The sequence below is a fragment of the Anabas testudineus genome, chromosome 9 (genome assembly GCF_900324465.2).
Source record: "Anabas testudineus chromosome 9, fAnaTes1.2, whole genome shotgun sequence".
NCBI lineage: Eukaryota > Metazoa > Chordata > Actinopteri > Anabantiformes > Anabantidae > Anabas > Anabas testudineus.
Genome location: NC_046618.1, coordinates 1,723,282 through 1,742,260, shown reverse-complemented (window position 1 = coordinate 1,742,260; position 18,979 = coordinate 1,723,282). Strand labels below are relative to the sequence as shown.

The following is an 18,979-nucleotide window of genomic DNA, read 5'->3' as shown; positions in this document are numbered from 1 at the left end:
CTTATCTGTCAAACAGCCTCTTTAAGACATTGATGTACTTTGTGCAGGTATCCTCGGCCTTGGAGCTGTATATCTGTATACTGTACATCTCCAGAATCCAGTTCACCTGCCCAATGTTCTTGTTGCTTGTTGTTGTCTTATTGCCTGCTGTTCTTTTCTCTCTTCTCTTTCCACTCACCCCAACCGGTCGAGGCAGATGGTCGCCTACCATGAACCTGGTTCTGCTGGAGGTTTCTTCCTCTAAAGGGAGTTTTTCCTCTCCACTGTTGCCTAAAGCTTGCTCAAATGGGATTGTTGGGTTCTCTGTATCTTTTTTTGTAGAATTACTGTAAGGTCTTAAACCTTACACTGTAAAGTGCCTCGAGGTGACTTCTCTTGTGGTTTGGCACTATACAAATAAAACTGTATTGAATTGAATTGAACTGAATTGAATTGAATTGAATTGAATTGAATTGAATTGAATTGATAGTTCTGATCAACGTCAAGTGACACAATAAACACACACTTTAACCAACAGGTTATTCAGTGACTCAATCAACACAAAACCTCTCTTGCTATAATATAAAAAATATTTCCTGTATATTATAATGACAGGAGAAATGTCCGACTTAATAATAATGGTGCTTGTAATTATAACGGTGAGATCAATTTATCCTGACACAGTTAATAAATAATGTATGTGTGTTGGGTATGTTGACGTATAATGTCAAAGGTGGATCGTTCCTCATCCCCCCAACCCCCACACCTGTCTCCTTCACCTCCCCCATCCTTATTAGCTAGTGAAAGCTGTGACATTTAGGAAATGCTGACGCAGCCTTTACGACAGGCTTAGATCAGCAGTGCAGTTCAATAAGCTGTGTATTCCCAGAGAATCAGAGGGGGGGTGAGCCTGAGCACAGCAAACACTGGCACTATAGGCCAGACAGCCTCATTCTGTTTGCCAAACGCTTGTCAGCATGTCAGTGTTGTTGTGCCTGTGAGACCCAAAACCTCTATCTGACTTTTCAGATATTTACACTGGTGTTTCATTTAAAGTGACATAATCTTAATAATGGGTAGAGAAGGGTGATTTGACATTTACAGTCCCCATTTAGTGGTTATTACTTGATAACTCTAGAGGTTTAATGTAACCATACAATAAAGTACAAACACTGTACACTGAAACACTGAACACTGTTAAGTATATTCCTGCCTTAACCCATTTAGCACTTCACAAAGAAACACTACTGAACTTAAGGCATGAGGCTTGGTGTAGAACAAATAACAGCAGCAGGTAAATGTGAAGCAGATTTTATGCACTGACGGTAGCCTCAATACATACATATTCATTAGCTGATTATATTTTGTGTTCTCAATTTATGTCTGCAAAATGACTAAAGCTGCCAGATAAATGTAGTAAAGTAAGGAGTATACTGATTCCCTCTCAAATTGTAAAAGTAAAGTAAAGTATCTGTATGTATTACTTAAGTAGCTACTTAGTTATTTCAAACTATTGCACCACAATAGATGTTTTCCAGGAAACCACCCTACATACCTCTGTAAATAGCATAATATAACCCTAGTACCACAGTGCAGCAGCACTGTTCATTTATTCATTCACTATTTTTTTATTACTACATTCAATACTTCCAACTTCCACGTCCCCTGTTATTGGCATGTCTCTGTGTCTCTCCTTCAACTGTCCCTTCACAGCAAGAGGATGACTTACCTTCTACATATGTGGGGAAAGATGCAAGGCTTCTCCTGGACTGTGCATAAAAAGAGACACAAAAACAAACATTACTTCACCTTGATGTGCAAAAAGAGGTGAGAATGAGACCCGGTGTGTTGAATATGTAGTGAATAATAACAACATGATGAACACACCTCCTTACTGGAGGGAGAAGATTCAAAGCTGTCGTCCTGCAGCAGGTGTCTGCTGGATGACTCTGCTCCTGGAGGAGAGGGCGAGCTTGAACCAGGAGACTGCAAGGACACAGTCATCAAAAAGCAGAAGACAGGCAGTGCATTAAAATCCCTTATTCAGGCAGCACAGTCACAGCCTAATAGTTACTGCGAAGTCCAGCTAGAGGCCTCTCCCTCCCCATGTTTCCTGTATGCTTCTCTACTGTAAAGCTAGAAACTCAAGGCTACAATGCCCAAAAGGAATTGTTAAACAAATCCTTAATTCAGCCTAAGCACCACTAACAAAATACAGCCAGTTGTGCCTGATTGTGTCTGATAAGTCAGAAAAGCACCGTGAGCACCTGCTGGGTACTGGGAATCCCCACAGTCTGTGTGTGATCAGTACAAAGGTTCTTAATTGTGTTGCAAATTGTGTGAAGGTGTGAAAGAATCTGCAGCCAACAGAGGGCAGAATGAGAAGAAAGACAAGGCCTGCACTGAAAACAGCCAACAGCAAGAGCACCAGTTCCACAGCACGATCCATCTCATCTCGCTCCGAGCCTGAACGTGGCAGGCAGCGAAAACGCAAACACACAAGCTGTGATGAGGTGAGCCGACACAGAGCCTGGACGAATCGCAGCTTCGAGGCAAAACATCACAACACAAGTGTCATAACATAGAAGCACAGAGCAGCAGGACACATATGCTGCAGCTCACACCATCTCTGTATTTGATCTCCTTTATAACTGACTGGCTTTATTTCCTGTGTGTTCAGACCCCTGCATTTTAGCATGTTCAGCATCTTTGTTCACCTCTTTATTTTTATTTTCTCACTTGCCTATAAGTGAGATCTCTCCATGCAGATACATCTCTTTAGTCCTGAGTACTGTTAAGGTAAAGGTACAGTGCTCAAGTCTTCATCAGGCTAATAAAAATGTGCCGTGGATCAGTGAGACTAAATATTCACATACACTGCTTTACCATGACATACAGTCATGGCCATAGGTTTTGGCAAAATTTGCAGGAGGAATCCACAAGTTAAGCCCAACTTTGTGCACAATAAAGGTAAGAATGGATCACCATCAGTCAGGATTTGGCCCATATCCAGCATGTTGTAGGAGGAGACAGTAAAACACTGTAAAGCTATTGGCTTTGTGTACAAATCATATTAATGTATTAATATATGAATACTATTCATCAATTTATTTATATTAATTACTATTATTTGCCTGCTTAACTGCTTATAATTGTTATTTAGTACAATTTTTTTTCTTTCCCAATAAGTGAGAACATTTTTGGTTTATGGGCCACAGTTGTCTGCATTTACTGTACATAGACTGTATAAGAAGTGTCCCTGTTTCGAAACACTCTAAACACATCTTCCTCTGGCAGATGACATCATCTGGAGGATTATTTCCATTGAGATGACGTCACCTGAAGGAGTTCTGGATGAGCCAGTCGACTCTAACATTCGCAGTATCAACAGCCTGTTGATATTCTGACTAAGTCAATAAACTCATTTAAATCTTTCTCTACATAACAAATAATAACAATAAATACAAATAGCACTTCTTCAGCTACACAGTCCAAATTGGGTTCTAATTACAAGGGACATTAGAGACCAGCAGGGTAGTGTTAGTTTGTTAGTTTTACTCTAGATATGTCAAGTATTTAAATACAGATATAACATGAAATGACACCTCCATGTTAATGCATTATTGTAAATATTATTAAATATATTAATCCAGTATTACTGTTTATAACTGGCTGAAATGTTTACTATTATCTCTTCATATATATTGTGCTGATCTGTACTCGAGACATTAGAATAATATAAAGATGATCACAAATTCCTAATATCTGACACAAAACGTTATGATCAAACATTGTTATCTAACAACACCACTCTGCTACTGTTACGAGTCCACGAGAGAGCTCTGAAATGAAATATCTGTTCTCATAAACACATAACGCTGTGCAATTCCAGACCTCTCCACACATCATAACACTGCCGAGACAAACGATACCACCACTGCTACTAATTCAAACCAACACGCCAATGAAAAATCATCACAGGCTGTCCACACCTCATCTCTGTCATGTTGCTCTGTCTCCTGCTTCTGCTTGGCTTGCTCCTCCTCAAGCTTTTCTACTTGATACATCCAAAAGTTTTCCATTGCTGCCAGTACTGTTATTGCACGATCCCAGCTGAACTTCAACAAGTGCCTTCAGATGAGACAGTGTTAAGAGTGGCGGTGCGTGGGTAAATGTGACAGCACTGTCTACGGACTAGGAGCCAGCTGCTCAGATGACACTCGAGGTATCATGATTCATTACGGAACCAACAAGCCAGGGTCTGTCTATGTGTTGGCCTGGATTTGCTCTGTGGAGTCATGTCATCTTTGATAATTACATTCATTTACAGTGTATGCTGTGAACACATGAGTATACATGTATGTGTATACATGAAGTTTAACACAGCAGTGTTAAAAGCATTCTGTTCTGTCAACAGGTAAACAGCCCCGTCATTCTGTCATTGGATCCTCACTAAATTATTGAACCTGTCTTACCCTTTACCTTTCTCTCTCTCCCTTTACTGAATAAATCATTGGGACGAGGGGTGGGGAGGAGGAAAGATTTCTGTTCAGGTCAAGAACAGTGTTTGGATTGATCACTTGTTGTACAGGAGATCTCCACTGTGCACGGCAGTCAGTGGGAAGAGGCCTGGCATTTCTGTCAGACAACATTTCTCTGCTTACCATTCAGCGTGTTAGGTTTTAGGAGCTGTTTCCCACTGCTCTTCTCTATGCTGTGCTAAGCTAACCACATCTTTGCTCCACTTCTGTGCTGAACACACACAGACGGGAGACTGATCTCCATCACTTCATCTTACTCTTGTGAAACACAGGCAACGAGATGACTGTTAGGAAACTAGGTCAGTGTAGCATCCTGAGACATACTGTACATCTGCATGTGTGTGTGTGTGTGTGTGTGTTTTGTTGGACTGACTTCATTTCATTAATAATTCATGTTTTAAATAGCAGGTCATTGGTGTACACACACCTGTGTTCTTTTCCGTTGTGGGGTTAGAGGAGTGAGCCACACGCCCACACACACCTATTATCAGTCATGTATCTCATCTAGATTGTATTAGTGTCATTTCTGTGATGTACTGGTGCACCGTAGAAACAACACTTTACTTTGCTTTTCAGGGTTTGTTCGGTTGGATTTATCGCAAGGAGGCTGATGAAAATTGTGCTAATGCCAACCTAGATATACTGTCATATTGTGGCTCTAATTATAGCAACTAGAAAATATAAATCTGGCACATCCTTAATGGTGAAAACCAAGGTTCCCAAGTCAACAGTTGAAGGGCTTATTTGTTGTATTGTCCAAAATGTTTTAGTGGGTAAAAGGTCTGAAGTTTCTGGGCTTTTTAATTACTGAGCCTACTGAGTTGGAATATCTACAGAATGTGGTTTGATATTGTGTGTGGAAGAAAGACCTTCTAGAAAGACTATGTGTAAGGGCCAGTAGTAAGAAGTGTAAAGTCCTCAGTGATCTGGTCTGTTGGTCTTTCTGCTCTCTGTTGGCTTTACACAGTAAATAGACTCTATAGTCTTTCTGCTACAACACCATCAGAGGTAAGAAGAAAACTGCACAGTCTTATCAATAACAATAGCAGCTAGAGCTGCTGCACCTACCTCGCCTCCAAGTGAAGGCGGAAGGTCGCACTCCACAGTGGGGCTCAGGTCCTGCCTCATTACCCAGATTGGCTCCTTGGGCTCATCAGGTGTGTATGGTGATCTCACTGTTCTGGTCTTCACCTCCTCTATGGCCTCCTTAATGTCCTTGATGGCCAAAGATATGGCGTCCCTCTTCTCCTGACTGTTGCGCACTGCTACAGGCTCCTCTGAAGGACTCACAGGCTGTTTTCTGGCTGGCCTCCCTTGATTGGCAGCTTTGTGTTCTTTGTCATCAGTTTGAGACTCAGGTTGGGGTCTTTCTTCTTCCTGCTGTTGCTCATTTTCTTCATCCATGGTGTCCTCTGTAGCACCATGGATACTCTGAGAGCTCAGGCTTTCTTTGACCTCAGTCACAATGCCATCAATGTCCTCCTCCTGGTCACAGCTGTCAGTGCGTGGGTATGGGGCAAACTCGGCCTCCTTCTCTGGGCTGTCTGACTCGCCGTCTGAGCGTTCATCATAGTGGCGCAGACGGGAGCCCACCGCTTCCTGCTGATGGTAGTCTCCACATCCTGCCCGTCCATCCAACAGCCGAAAACCAGCCCTTCTCTGTTGGAGAGACTCTGTCCCATCAGCCCCATCTGTAGCAGATGAAGCTGATGTGGGAGCATCACAGATTTCCTCGTAAACATGTTCAGAAAGTGAGTAAATGTCATATGGCTCAGAATAAGCTTCATCTGTAAGTCCAGTATCTAAACTCCCCAAGTTCTCATCAGCCCTTCCACCAGATTGGCTGAGGGGTTGGGTGTAGATGTAGTTGGAGTAGCCAGCGTTCAGTATCTCCTCGGCTTCATCCTGTCTCTGGGGGTTTTGAATAACAGACAGGGGTTCACAGGGCAGGGGCGGGGACTGTGGAGGATAGTTAAGATGTGGATGGTGATGTTGCTGTTCAGCCTCGGCACTCTCAGTGTACCCCTCCGCCTCAGGTCTTAGCTGGACTCCGTAGGTCCCAGCTTCATCCTCCAACTCTGGCTGCCCCTCGGGCTCCAGACACATCATCACCAAGCCATCGTCCCCCTCTGCACGGTCAGTGTGAGTGTGGAAGCCGCTCTCCGTGCTTGCTGAGCGAGCCAGTACTGAATCATCCCTCTCTCTTTCATCTTCGTGGGTCATGTCAGTGTGGTGCTGCTTGTCCTGTTGTTGTGCTAAGTGTTGTGCTCTCTCTGCTTCTCTTTGCTGTCTTTGTCTGTGCCTCTGCTGCTGAGCTCGGATCCTGGCCTCGCTGTCCCCCTGTCTTCGGTAACGTGTCACTGCAGGTCGGGGAATGGGCTGGGGCTGTTGGGGCTGCTGGGCCTGTGGAGACTGAGCTCCTTGTTGCAGCTCCATGTCTTGCTGCTCCTGTGGCCTTCGCTGCTGTGGTGCTCTGGCTCTACTGCCAGCACTTCCTCCAGCTGGGCCCTCACAGCGCCTATAGCGCTTTTCCTGGTTGCTGTGGTTACGTGAGCGGCTGTTGTGGCGATGGCGATGAGGGACATCAGTCTCTTCCATCACCTCTTGGCCAAGTTCTGTCTCCTGGGGATTCATGTCTGGATCTGGTTGGTTAAACTGTGTCAGATAATAGTTTTAGTCCATGGTCAGCAGGCGCCTGTGAGTTCAGAGTGAAGGCTGCTAAAATGACAGAAAGGGGAGAAAATATTGGAATAAACACTATAAACACATATAAAGCTGTTTGCAGAAAGGCACTAAACTCTGAACTTATCGAGACATTACCCAGAACAGGTGCATGTGAGGATGCAAATGTCTGAAACAGTTGGCCTGGGCAGTAGTTGCTATATGTGATAGAGTAGGAAAGTATTCTACCTACTGTAAAATCTAATCTAATGCTAAGGAGATTCATTTAAGTTTCAGCTGCAAAAATGCTTTTTCTTCTTGATGTAACATTAAATTTATATTAAGCAGACACTAATTCTTGCCTAAGGAACCCTAACGTAGGTAAGCCAGAGCTGGGACCCTGCTTTGCCACATGGAGGGCAGCAACGTTTCCACTACACTATCCAGACACCCTCTTGAAGGGTAATGTGCCAAATTAAAATGAAAGTGTCAAACTGCAACACAATTCATTGCAACTGTGTCTTTCTACAGTAGACATATCAGTCTAAACATCAGATCTGCATTGCTCCTTTCTTGTCAGTCCACTGAGTGGGCCTCACTCAATACTGGGCCAATTATGAAAAGTTAATTGCAGGCTCACTTACTACTGACAGAGGCAACATCAACACAGCCACTGCAACACAATTCACTTCAGTCATTGTTCATTAAACTCAATTCATTATTTTGGCATCAAAGTCTATTCAGTTTTGAGTTTTTTTGGAATGTGGTCACAAATGGGTTTTGGGAAGGAGTTCCAGAACAAAGGGCAGCTACTGATGAACACCCTCTTGGTCTGGGTGCTTAGTCTTGGATGGTAAGGATAAGAGATTAAAGGTGCTTCAGACACACACTGGAAGCCTGAACATATCTAGACATCACCCGAGTGAGCTGCATGATAAAACGGTAATGTCCAAGTCAGACAGCATGGGAACAAAGTGATCAAAACACATCCAGCATTGCAGCTTGCTGTGTGTGGGGCTCTGTAGCAGCAGACTGCTCAGAGTGTCCATATCTGTACTCTGATCAAACTACATGTGCCAGGCAGTCGCTCACCTTCTGCTATTACATGTACCTATATGGTGTTGACTTTCTGTTGCTTTTGTTTCCAGCTGTCGTTTTTTCCTTGATTCCACCCTGGAATAGAGAGAGAAGAACACAAATTAAAAGCTTAGTGCAGTTATTATGCAATTATTTATAAAATCTAACATTTTAGTCCATGTCAGTGCTCAGAGCCCCTCACTAAAGAATTAGTGTACAACATTGCATTTTCAATGTAGCTAAGATTATAACAATGAAGGGAAGAAAGAAACCGTAGGTGGATCCCAGTTCCCTTAATTTATTGATCATCCATCCTTGCTCACCCCGGTCCTCCATCTTGAAGGACGTCCCAAAACCTCCTTTTTCAATCTAAAGAGTAAGGACCAAGGGTCAAAGAGCAGCATTTGAGGATAGATAAGTGAGCACACAAGCTCATCCTATGTGGAGGAAACATCCCTTTATTGGAAACCTGTTGGTGATTAGCTGCAGCTAATCTATGAATAACATCATCATTGAGACAGGAGCGTCTGAATATGGGTATAAATATACCCTACAGTAATTTTACACAATAGAGATGCTGAGGAACGACATGAAGAGAGATGTTCACTTAAGATCTAATTAGAATCTGAGTAAGCTGTTGTTTTGTGAGGAAGAATGTCCAAAGGTGTGGATGTTGAAGAACTTGTTTGATGTTAATGTTTCCAAAGGTTCAACCAGTTATTAAAAACACTCAGTATGAAGTGATGGTAGAAATATAATGATATGAAAGATTTATGCAGAAAACTAGGAAACCTCAATCCATGCCATTGCTATTTGTTGGAACTGTTCTTTGTCCGCAGTAGTTAGTTGGTTACAAATTGAATATACAAGGTACATACAGTATATTCAATCTCATAACAATAGAGTATAGTGAATTACTTCAAGTTGTGTAGCAGCTGCCTCCAATAGTGGAAACCATCTTCCCCAGTTCAAATGTGGAATGAACAACTGTGTGTTATGTTGCAATATATATCAGATATACTGTAGTTCTCAGCATGCAAGAACATCATGTATCTCTTGTCCAAAGGCAACATAACAAACTCAAATTTTGCTATATACTGTGAATGATATTAACTTACATGTAAAAAGAACTGTTGCGATGTAATACAAACAAGCTATTATCTATCACATCAAGACTATCTGACACATCAAAAATGGCACAAGAGTTATTTGTTTTCAAAAGCGACTTAATTACATGTTTTCAGGAATGTGGATCAGAAAAAGCATCATCTTCCAGCAGAAAACATCAACATCAGCTGGGTTTTATAAAAGTCTGTGGGCAGACCTACAAGAGTGTCCTCATTATCACACTGTTATAACAATGGCATTATATTTCATCAAGTGGCTGACACAAGCAGTCAGAATGAGATGTGTTTGCCGCCCAGCTGGCCTCATTTACAGTCTACGACAATAATACAACCAATACTGATACGAGGCAGCTAAAACCTCTCAGCACCACTGCAGTGAAACTCCTTATAATCCAGGAGACAAGACAGCTCTGTATGTGGAGCTATTACCTAAGTCTCAGATATCAACCTTATTTTACTGTTACTGAGAAAGGGGATGCTTTTATAGTGATGAACGTAAAGAAAATGTTATGTGATCGCCACCAAGCCAGAAAACTTTCATTAGCAGGTACAGTCAAGCAGAAATTGATATATTGGATATAGTTGTTATGTCTGGTCAGTAGATCAGTTTTTAATATCACAGGGAAATAGTAAAAACAGACTCAGTGAGCCGAAGGTCAAGCTACAGACTCTTACTGTGGTTTACCTCAAACACTTGAAAGTGATTAGCATTCATTTCACAGTAAGAAGGTTCCAGACTTGAACCTGCAGAGATGCCCTGAGACTCATACAGTCCAAAGACAAGCAGGTTTATTAGTGACTCTCAGCTGTGAGTGTCTGTTTGGTAGAATAGTCTCAACCAGTATCAGCTGGGATTGGCTCCAGCCACCAACCAGGCTAAGTGGTATAGCTGATGAATAAATGGATGGAGAACTCTATCTAACATGTTATTAAGGTAAATTACTGCTAGTGCAGATCAGCTCCTCATATCCATTTACAGCATGATTAACTATACTATACTATAACACATTATAGTTGTTATATACTATTACACTTCCATCCCATGCACTGGCCTCACCCTCCAGCTCCATCATAGTATAGTGCCTGATGCCTGCTACATCCACATATAAGAGTTTAATGTCCTTCTTATTAGACATACTAAAGTAACAAGTGATGTTGTGTCCTAACAATGGTTCTCTATGATGGAGCTCCATCATGTGGTGACATGTATGTAACTCAGGAGCAAACACGAGTTCAAACAAGAGTTGCTATTTTCCTGACAGTGGTGAGAACATGTTATTTGAAGTCTGGCTTGTCGCTCTGCTTCCTCTTCGCCCTTTCCTCTCATTGTCAGAGCTTGACGGCACGGGGACGGCTGGTTGTCAAGGAAACCACCGGGTAATTGCTCTCTGAGGGAGGCCAGATAAAAAGGTGACCTCTCCAGGGTGGTGGTGGTGGTGGAGCCACAGCAGTGTTCTCCCACCTCCACCACCACGGTTGTCAAACCTGCTGCTCTTTTTTTGAGCTGCTGTAACATTGATAATGGAACCGTCAGCCTCCATTTTTGGAGGTGTTTTGTCCTCACATGGCGCGCTACATATGACCGAACACTATGCTTAATTCATAGAAATTTATTTGGTGGCAAATAATAATATGATGAAACCAAGGAAACCCTAACCCTAACCCTACAAATCACATTTTTTGACTTTGTCAAATTATATATTAATATTCAGGTAAAAATAAAAAGTAATACATTGATCATCTCATCATTCTCAACATCTTTCTTGCTACATTAGAACAAAAATTACTTTTGTGCTGCATTTTTACAATTGTTTATTGTCCAATGTACAGAAATCAGCCTCCACATTAAATCTCTTCATTTTGATGCCTGATTAAAGACCCTAAGAAGACTTCTTAGGGTATTAGATCATGTAAATCAATAAGCAAAGACAATCAATAAGCTGGGACCTGTATGTGTTAGTAGCTGTTTCTTTGTCACCATTACATGCTCCTGCAGATGGTTTTAAAATACACATGTAAGCTTCACAAAATGGCTACAGTGCTTCTGTCATTTAACTTAACTCCTATAAATTAGATCATTGATGTGGGCACTTCACTCCTGATGTCATGATCCCTGCCTGGCCTTGCCCCTGTTGGTCCATTTTCCTGTTCCTGTCCTGATCAGTCTCACCTGTGTTCTCCCTCTGCTCTCTCACCTTAATCACCAGATCTGTTTCACCTGTGCACCAACCTCCCTTTTATAAGCTCCACTCAGTCAAAACCCCCTTGCCAGATCATCAAGGCTGACAAAGTTTTTGATACTAGGCTCCAGCAACGCCTAGCCTTGTTTCTTGTATCCTACCAAGGTTTTGTTTCTATCCTCCAGCCTAGTACTCCTGCCTTGTTTCTTGTTGTGCTTCAGGAGAGAAGCAGTCCCTACCCCTGCTCCAGTCATGGCGGCCATACCAGTGATGGTTGTGGTTCTGTTAGCTGTGATCCTGCTAAGTATCCTGCTCACCTGCTTGAGCCAGAGAGGGGCAAGCTTCAGCTCCAGCTTGAAAAAGTAGTTTCAAAGCAATTATGTGACCACATAATAAGAACATAATAACCTGTATGAAGATTTCCAGTTAGGACTTGGAGACATCATCCTAAATTTCCATTGCTATGCAGATGATACCCAGCTATATTTCTCTATGAAACCAGAAGAAGTCAATCAATTAATCAAACTTCAAGCATGCTTAAAAGACAAAGGCCTAAAAAGTCCTCTAATTTTCTACTCCTAAACTCAGACAAGACAGAGGTTATACGGTTTGACATGTCTTATACTATTAGACATGATGTCTAATAATATTGTTACCCTGGATGACAAAGGATTGTCCTCAAGTAATACTGTGAGAAATCTAAGTTATCTTTGACCAGAATATCTCCTTTACTTCATACAAATCTCTAGAACACTTGAGGAATATTGGTCAAATAAGAAGCATGCTGTCTCAAAGTGATGCTGAAAAACTATTTTCCCAGCAGAACTCTCTGTTCTCAGACTGCAGGTTTACTTGTGGTAGTTATGCTGCTATAGGTTATTCTGCTGGGGGACCTCTACTGAGCTCTTCTTCTCTTCTCTCCTCTCCCCTCCCCTCACGCCCCCTCCTATCCTCTTGTCTATTCATTTAAAAGCCACCTTTGCATGTCATTAATTTTGTCTTTTCTCTCTACCTTAGTTGTGCTTCCTCCTCTCTTTCTCTCGCTCTGTTCCTTTCTGCATGTATCCTTGGCCCCGGGGCTCTTATATCTTTCTCTTTCTATATCTTTAGAGTGCAGTTACTGGTCCTACTGACCAGTGATTTTTGTTGCCTGCTGTTCTTTTCTCTCTCCTCTTTCCAGTCAGCTGATGATGCTGCTGTCAGTCAGACTCTGCTGAATATGCTCTCACAACACAATACAATAGACAACATATACCACAACAAACAACAGAACCACGTACTGTGTATGTGCAAATTTAGCACTTTGTAATTTGCCACCTAGTGGCCAGAAAAAACAGTTGTGGCAGCTTTAACAAGTCAAGCTACAAAGCCAAATGGGCCAATGATCAATTCAAGTGTCTACACAAAAAGGCAGGGGTTAGGCAGGCCTTAGTATCAACAGAGCATATTCAAATACTGGCAAGGTAATAAACATATTGGGAGATTGCAACATTCAATTTAATCCCACCACTAGTCGATACTCTACCTCACCGGTCCTGTGCAGTCTAGTGTGTGACAACATTTAACCCCATTTCAAGCAGTGGAAGGAAGAGGATGATAGAGAGACTAATATTAAGTTTGATTTGAGAAATCAATTAGGAAGAAGTCAACAAAAAGACAGCAGCCAGGAACCGGCCAAAGCACACAGAGCTGTACTGAGTCATTTTCATTTCATGTTGAGGTCAGATGACAAGATGCTCCAGAGAAAAGTCTCAGATTGAATTATTGGTGTTCCTGTAAATAAATGACAGGAGAGGACCAGCACTTCATCACAGAATACTTTTTTTATTTGACTCCAGAATGTGCACATTATAGTGTATACTGTCAAAATGAAACAGCTGGACAGCGTAGTGGTAAGATCAGCACCCTCTAGGAGACCGGGGTTTGAATCCTGGCTGTGGTCTACCTCCAGGGTCATTTGGCAGGAGCTCCTTGTGCTTACCCTGCCTTTGCCTTGTTCCTCACTTGTAAGTCGCTTTGGATAAAAGCGTCTGCCAAATGACTAGATGTAAAATGTAAAATCATACACCCACCATCGGTGAACAATGATCTGCTCCACACTCTAAATTATGAAGCAGTGGAATAAGCAGCAGGACTGAAAGAGAATCCCCATCCCACAGTCTTCTGTGTAGGCACCCAGACTGATCAACAGGAGTCACTGGTGCAACAAAAAGGAAATCTGAGAGTTGCTGTGTTTGTATGAAAGGAAAAATGCAGTCAAAACAGAATCACTGATTTTATTACAAATTCCAACAGTGGTTTCACGACAATTCACTACCCAGCAGCTCTCTTTCCTCATTCCAGTATTGTCTAGCATGTGATAAAGGAAGCATCAGGACAAAAACACATACTGTATGAAATAGAATATTTTTGTGGCTACTGAAATCTCTTGGCCTCTCATCATATAGCCTCAGAACAGATGTCTGAATTATGCAGCACAGTGGTGCTGTTGAGGACGGTTCTGCACACTGGCAAACTTACTATTCAGAGTGCGTAGGAAAACCCAGATATGGAGCCTTCCTCTTCTCAGGTTCCCTTTGAAAGAACACCTACAGCAAAATTTCAAATCCAAAGACTGGGTGGCCTGAGTCAATCTCAAGCAGGGAGAACACATATCTTGCAACAAAGTTTGATACTTTTAATTAGTGAGATTAACTGTAGATGGATTTTCTCAGACACATCATCAGAGACGAGTATCCGCGAGTTTATGGGAGACATGTGGACTGCACATGTCAAACTGTACAAATACAAAAGAAATGGAAGGAAAATGTTCCAAAAAGGAAAGCTGCCTCATAGCCCACAGTGCAGGATTAACTCCAGATATCTGGATTGTTATGAAGCTGTTTACACTGAAGAAAAAGGGTCAAATCCAGCTAAAGTCAGTCTACTCACACTGTCACTGTGTGTTTAATGCTCTTTAGTGAAGTACTCATATTTGTCAGACTCTATGAATATGAGTGCTTTGATGATGATCTGAACATTTTCATTTCATGATCCTGTGTATGGTCGCAAATGCTGATTAAATCCAATATTGACACATTTTATCAGGAGAACTTTGAGTGGTCACGGCTCATTATTTCTCAATTGCAAAGTCTCTGTCAGACATTTCAGATTCTGGCTTCATTTCCTCCTGAATCCAGTCCCAGTTTTTCTTTCCAGAGTGTTGCTACATTTCTCCAAGGTAAAAAAAAAAAACATGAGGCCATGAAACATTCAAAATACAAAATAGGGGTGAGGCGTCTGATTCTCCCCACAGCGATTTTCAAGTCTCGAATTCTTCACACCAGTCAAGCGTGAGTTTAGAACAGTGTGATTCATAACACACTGCAGTCAGGAGCTGCGAGTGGCTGAACTGTGAATGTAATAACAATCATCTGCACGATGCAGCAGACAGGCTGTGGGCTGTATGGAAGCCTGAAGTCCTGCCCCAATTTCAGCTTCAGCATTTGTTCTGATTTGAATCTGTTTTTTAATTACGTATAATGTTTGAGTCAAACAGTTAATCCAACCAAATACTGAAAATCAAATGTTGCCATAATACAGGCATGATTATTGATTTCCAATTTTGTCGACCAGTTTTAAAGAAATAGTTAACGTGGTATAAACCAAAGGTTAAACAACCTGCTGCCTGCCTGTTAGAGACATCCCACCTGTCTTGCAATGGAGTCTCCCTCATATTAAGTTCAATACAATACAATATCTCAGAAATCTGATAATTTGACAGTGGCTCAGCTTGTGAAGCGGTTGTTAATCGACTCTGGGGTCAACAGTTTTTGGCCTGACTCCTCTTGGCTGTATAATGAAATGTCCCTGGACAAGACTCTGAACACCCACGTCTGGCAAAGACCCCAGCCACTCAGGCTGCACACGCCAGTGGTGCCGGTGCCGGTCCCAGGCTCGGTGACAGTTGAGGAGAGGTATGTCAGGATAAGCATTTGGCATAAAACCTGTGCCAAAATCATTTGTGGATATGGTTGCATGTTTGGTTACTAAGCATGGTAGTCAATTCATGTACAGCACAACCACCTTTCTGCTCCACTGTGTGTTTGTAAGCACTGCAGAGGAGAGAAGGAAGTAGAGGCTCCCAGGATAGGACACAAAGCAGCAAGCGGTTCGACTTGTCACTGGTCAGCTATCCCACAGTACTGACACATATAGACACATACAGACACACACTGACGATAGCAACTTTGATAACAGAGAAGTGTGCACAGTCTCAAGCCTAAAAACCTACTGATTACTTAAAAAAACAAAGTAGAGCGTTAATCAGAGTGTTGCATCATATAAGAATAAAAAAAAAAATAATAATAAATCCCTGCAGTGACATTTCAGCCTGCACACCGCTCAATAGCTGACAATGGCAGTGCTTTAAGTGGTGAAGTGTTTGCCTCCGGCTGCTCAAGCAGGCAGAAATTTACATCACCAAATGGATGCAGCCGGTCACCTGACTGTATTCCCACTGAGCAGGCCAGAGGTTTGGATGGCCTCTCAGCAGAAATCCAGTCACTGCTCGTTGACATGCGCACCAGCAAAAACCTTGCTCGACAAATAGATATGCTCCTTGCCCATGGCAAAGGGGTCCTTTTCCATGTCTGCCAAGATGTCTACTTGTTTTATCCTCCCTCTGTCTGAGCAGGCAGCTGACTGCAGGATACCACAGCCGCTGTCCACCAACACAGATGAAATGGCCTGACACAAACAGGATGACACTAAAGCTTCTGGGCAACAGTGGAGCTGCTTGTTGATGGCCACTAGGTGGGTAAAGAATAATACAACACTGATGAAATAAGGATACAACCTGCCATAGAAGAACATACAGTCAGTATTTTCCTTTCACTTGAATGAAAACCTCCATGAGCCACTCTTGATTGTCACCCCACTGACATCACACTACAAAAAAGAAGCTGCTGGACCCCTTTTAACCTGTTCATTCTCAAGATTAGCATGAACACAAAGTTCCTTCAAATCTGTGTTGTTCTATCTGAATGCTAGTGAGTACTGCTGACTCAATTATTCATCTGAAAGAACAAAGATGTGGAGTCCCTGACGCTTCATTAACTGGACTCTTCTGTCTACTGAAAACAATAAAATAGCTTCCTATTAATATGCAGACTACATGCAGATATATATAAAAATCAGTCCCTCCAAGAATCCACAATGCTGTGATGGTAAGAACTGATGCGTTCTTGCAATTCTATCACTGAAAAATCACTGTAACTTTTCTGTAAATTGGACATATGTGCTATAGGCCTACTGTCCCTGAATGCCTCACCAGAGCTTCTAATGAGAGCAACGTAACACGTGGTGTTAACACATGGAGCTACTCTCTAAAAGTAAAATCTGTGAAGAAAAACAAATTATATGGTATTATATAATATTGTATATCAAGTTGCTCTCAGAAGTTCCAGAAGAAGCTGGGTGTCTGCAAACAGTTCTGCTAAAAACCGTGCAAGGCAGTTCGTTGATGTTCTGCGTGCACACTTGCACAGTCCTCCTCCAAGTGGTTCGGTAATTTAATCAGTAATTTAATGCATTTTACAAAAAACAAGCAAACAAACAAACAAACAAACCTATTTTATTGGCATTTAGGGCCATGATAAACACACAGTCACAATGCTGGAGGAACTGAATGATCTGCAGCTCTTTTCCTAATGCACACAGCTTTTTGATGATGGCAGGCGTATTTCTTCACTTTCATCACTGTTGATATGCACAGCTCTCATGGCTATATGCCATGAATTGTGGCCAATGTTGCTGAATAGTACTATTTAAAATATCATCACTGTAACATACTATTGCACATTTTTAAGTCTGTATCACCCACTCGTATGCGTAGGCCCATGCAATCGAAATGATCAGTTTCTTTTATCATCTATTGTAGCGCTGATCACTTATCAGAAATTTTTGGGGGCTCAGTTGTTTGGACAGTGAAATGCAAGCACACAGCGACTGGGGCAGCCTGTGCGTGGAATACTAATTATGCGTTTGCTCACCTGCTTGGGGTCTTTAAACAGACACGGACATGAGCAGACACACAGCAAACACGGAGCTCTTCGGTTAACGGAGTGTGATGTGACAGGGTTAGCAGCTCCTGGAAGTCTGGGCTTTTCTGAGCAGTGGGCTGAGCCTGTGTCCCTATTTGTTGCACTTTAATAAAAGCAGTGCCTCCCTGGTGGTGTGTTCTCAATTTGTCTTGTGCCAGTGGTTTACGATGCAGGCGTCATGTTGGAAGGAATGATAGGTGTGCTAATGTACAGCCTGACAACATCACACAGTGTCGTGCACGAGATTAGTACAGTTCAGTCTCTGGAATGCACTGTGCAGAAAGATTGGACTTCACAAGAACTGTTATTCTTCTATTATAGTTACTTATGTCATTATATTTAGAGTTACTGCCAGCTAAAACTGGACATCTAGTCATAATTACTTAGTTGCATAACATAACACCTACTAGCAGGAACAATCATTATGTAGACTAACAGTATGACAGTCAATAGAGACTGGTAAACACATGCATTATGTGCCGGCGTGGCATTGATCCACACTCCTGAATCTATGATGAACACATACATGCCAGTACTTCTCCTTAAGAGATACAGTAAGGGTTGTATCGTATGTGTAGCTCTTAAGTTGGTTCCTGCTTTCACATGTCAAAATGTCTGCTGCTCTGATTCAGGTTTTGGCTGTTAGCACAGTCACAACAGAAAAGCTGAGCAACAAGCACAGTTTAAAGGGAACTGAAAGTAAACAGAAATGTGCCCCAGCTGACAGCTCTGCTCTGTTGATCACTGTTCCAAATCCAAATGGGAGAAAAGTATATACACAGAGGTGCAAAACAGTAACGAGACTGCTACTGATTGCAGCTTCTTGGTTTTCTGCATAAATTGGCTGTGAGCTTTATCAAAGTCACAAACATAATCACACACAATATTTATAAGCTGCTAAAACACAAATAATCATGATCTATCACAACTATATTTATCACACGTTAAACATAAAGTGATACAGTAAAGCATTAAAACGCAGTTTCACTTCACTCCACCATCACTCTGTATGTTTAATGGGTGTGTTCAGCCAACACATGAACGACCAGGACAGTTATTTATCAGCTTAGAAATGTTTTGTTTGTTGATATTTGTGACTTTGTGACTGGTGAACAACAGATCACAGTTCATGATTAGCAGAAAAACAGGAAATAGCAAAGAGTTCACTTCCTTTTTGATAGTTTCGTGACGATGCTATCTGAATGTTTCACTCATTCAGCAGAATACCGTTCTGTCTGCATTAATTGGGGACTAGTCTTTGCAGCCATTCAGAAGAGTTCTTTTGAAACCATATTTACATAAAACAGCAAGGTCTGCATTGTGTAAGCAAA

At 42.0% G+C, this 18,979-nt stretch overlaps 1 protein-coding gene across 4 annotated transcripts in view; it reads right to left on the bottom strand.

The window, feature by feature from the left end:
* apba1a (amyloid beta (A4) precursor protein-binding, family A, member 1a) overlaps nt 1-18,979 on the bottom strand; it is a 30,924-nt gene that overhangs the window by 9,865 nt on the left and 2,080 nt on the right. Inside the window, exons 2-5 of one of the 4 annotated variants that reach the window (XM_026344303.1) lie at nt 8,274-8,354; nt 5,589-7,238; nt 1,867-1,965; nt 1,709-1,748 (exon numbers count right to left, since the gene is read on the bottom strand). In XM_026344303.1, coding sequence (XP_026200088.1) covers nt 1,709-1,748; nt 1,867-1,965; nt 5,589-7,154 — 1,705 coding nt within the window. In that variant the 5' untranslated portion in view covers nt 7,155-7,238; nt 8,274-8,354. Of the gene's footprint in view, nt 1-1,708; nt 1,749-1,866; nt 1,966-5,588; nt 7,239-8,273; nt 8,355-18,979 lie in introns of those variants that run through there. The other 3 variants (XM_026344304.1, XM_026344305.1, XM_026344306.1) reach the window with 3 other exon arrangements.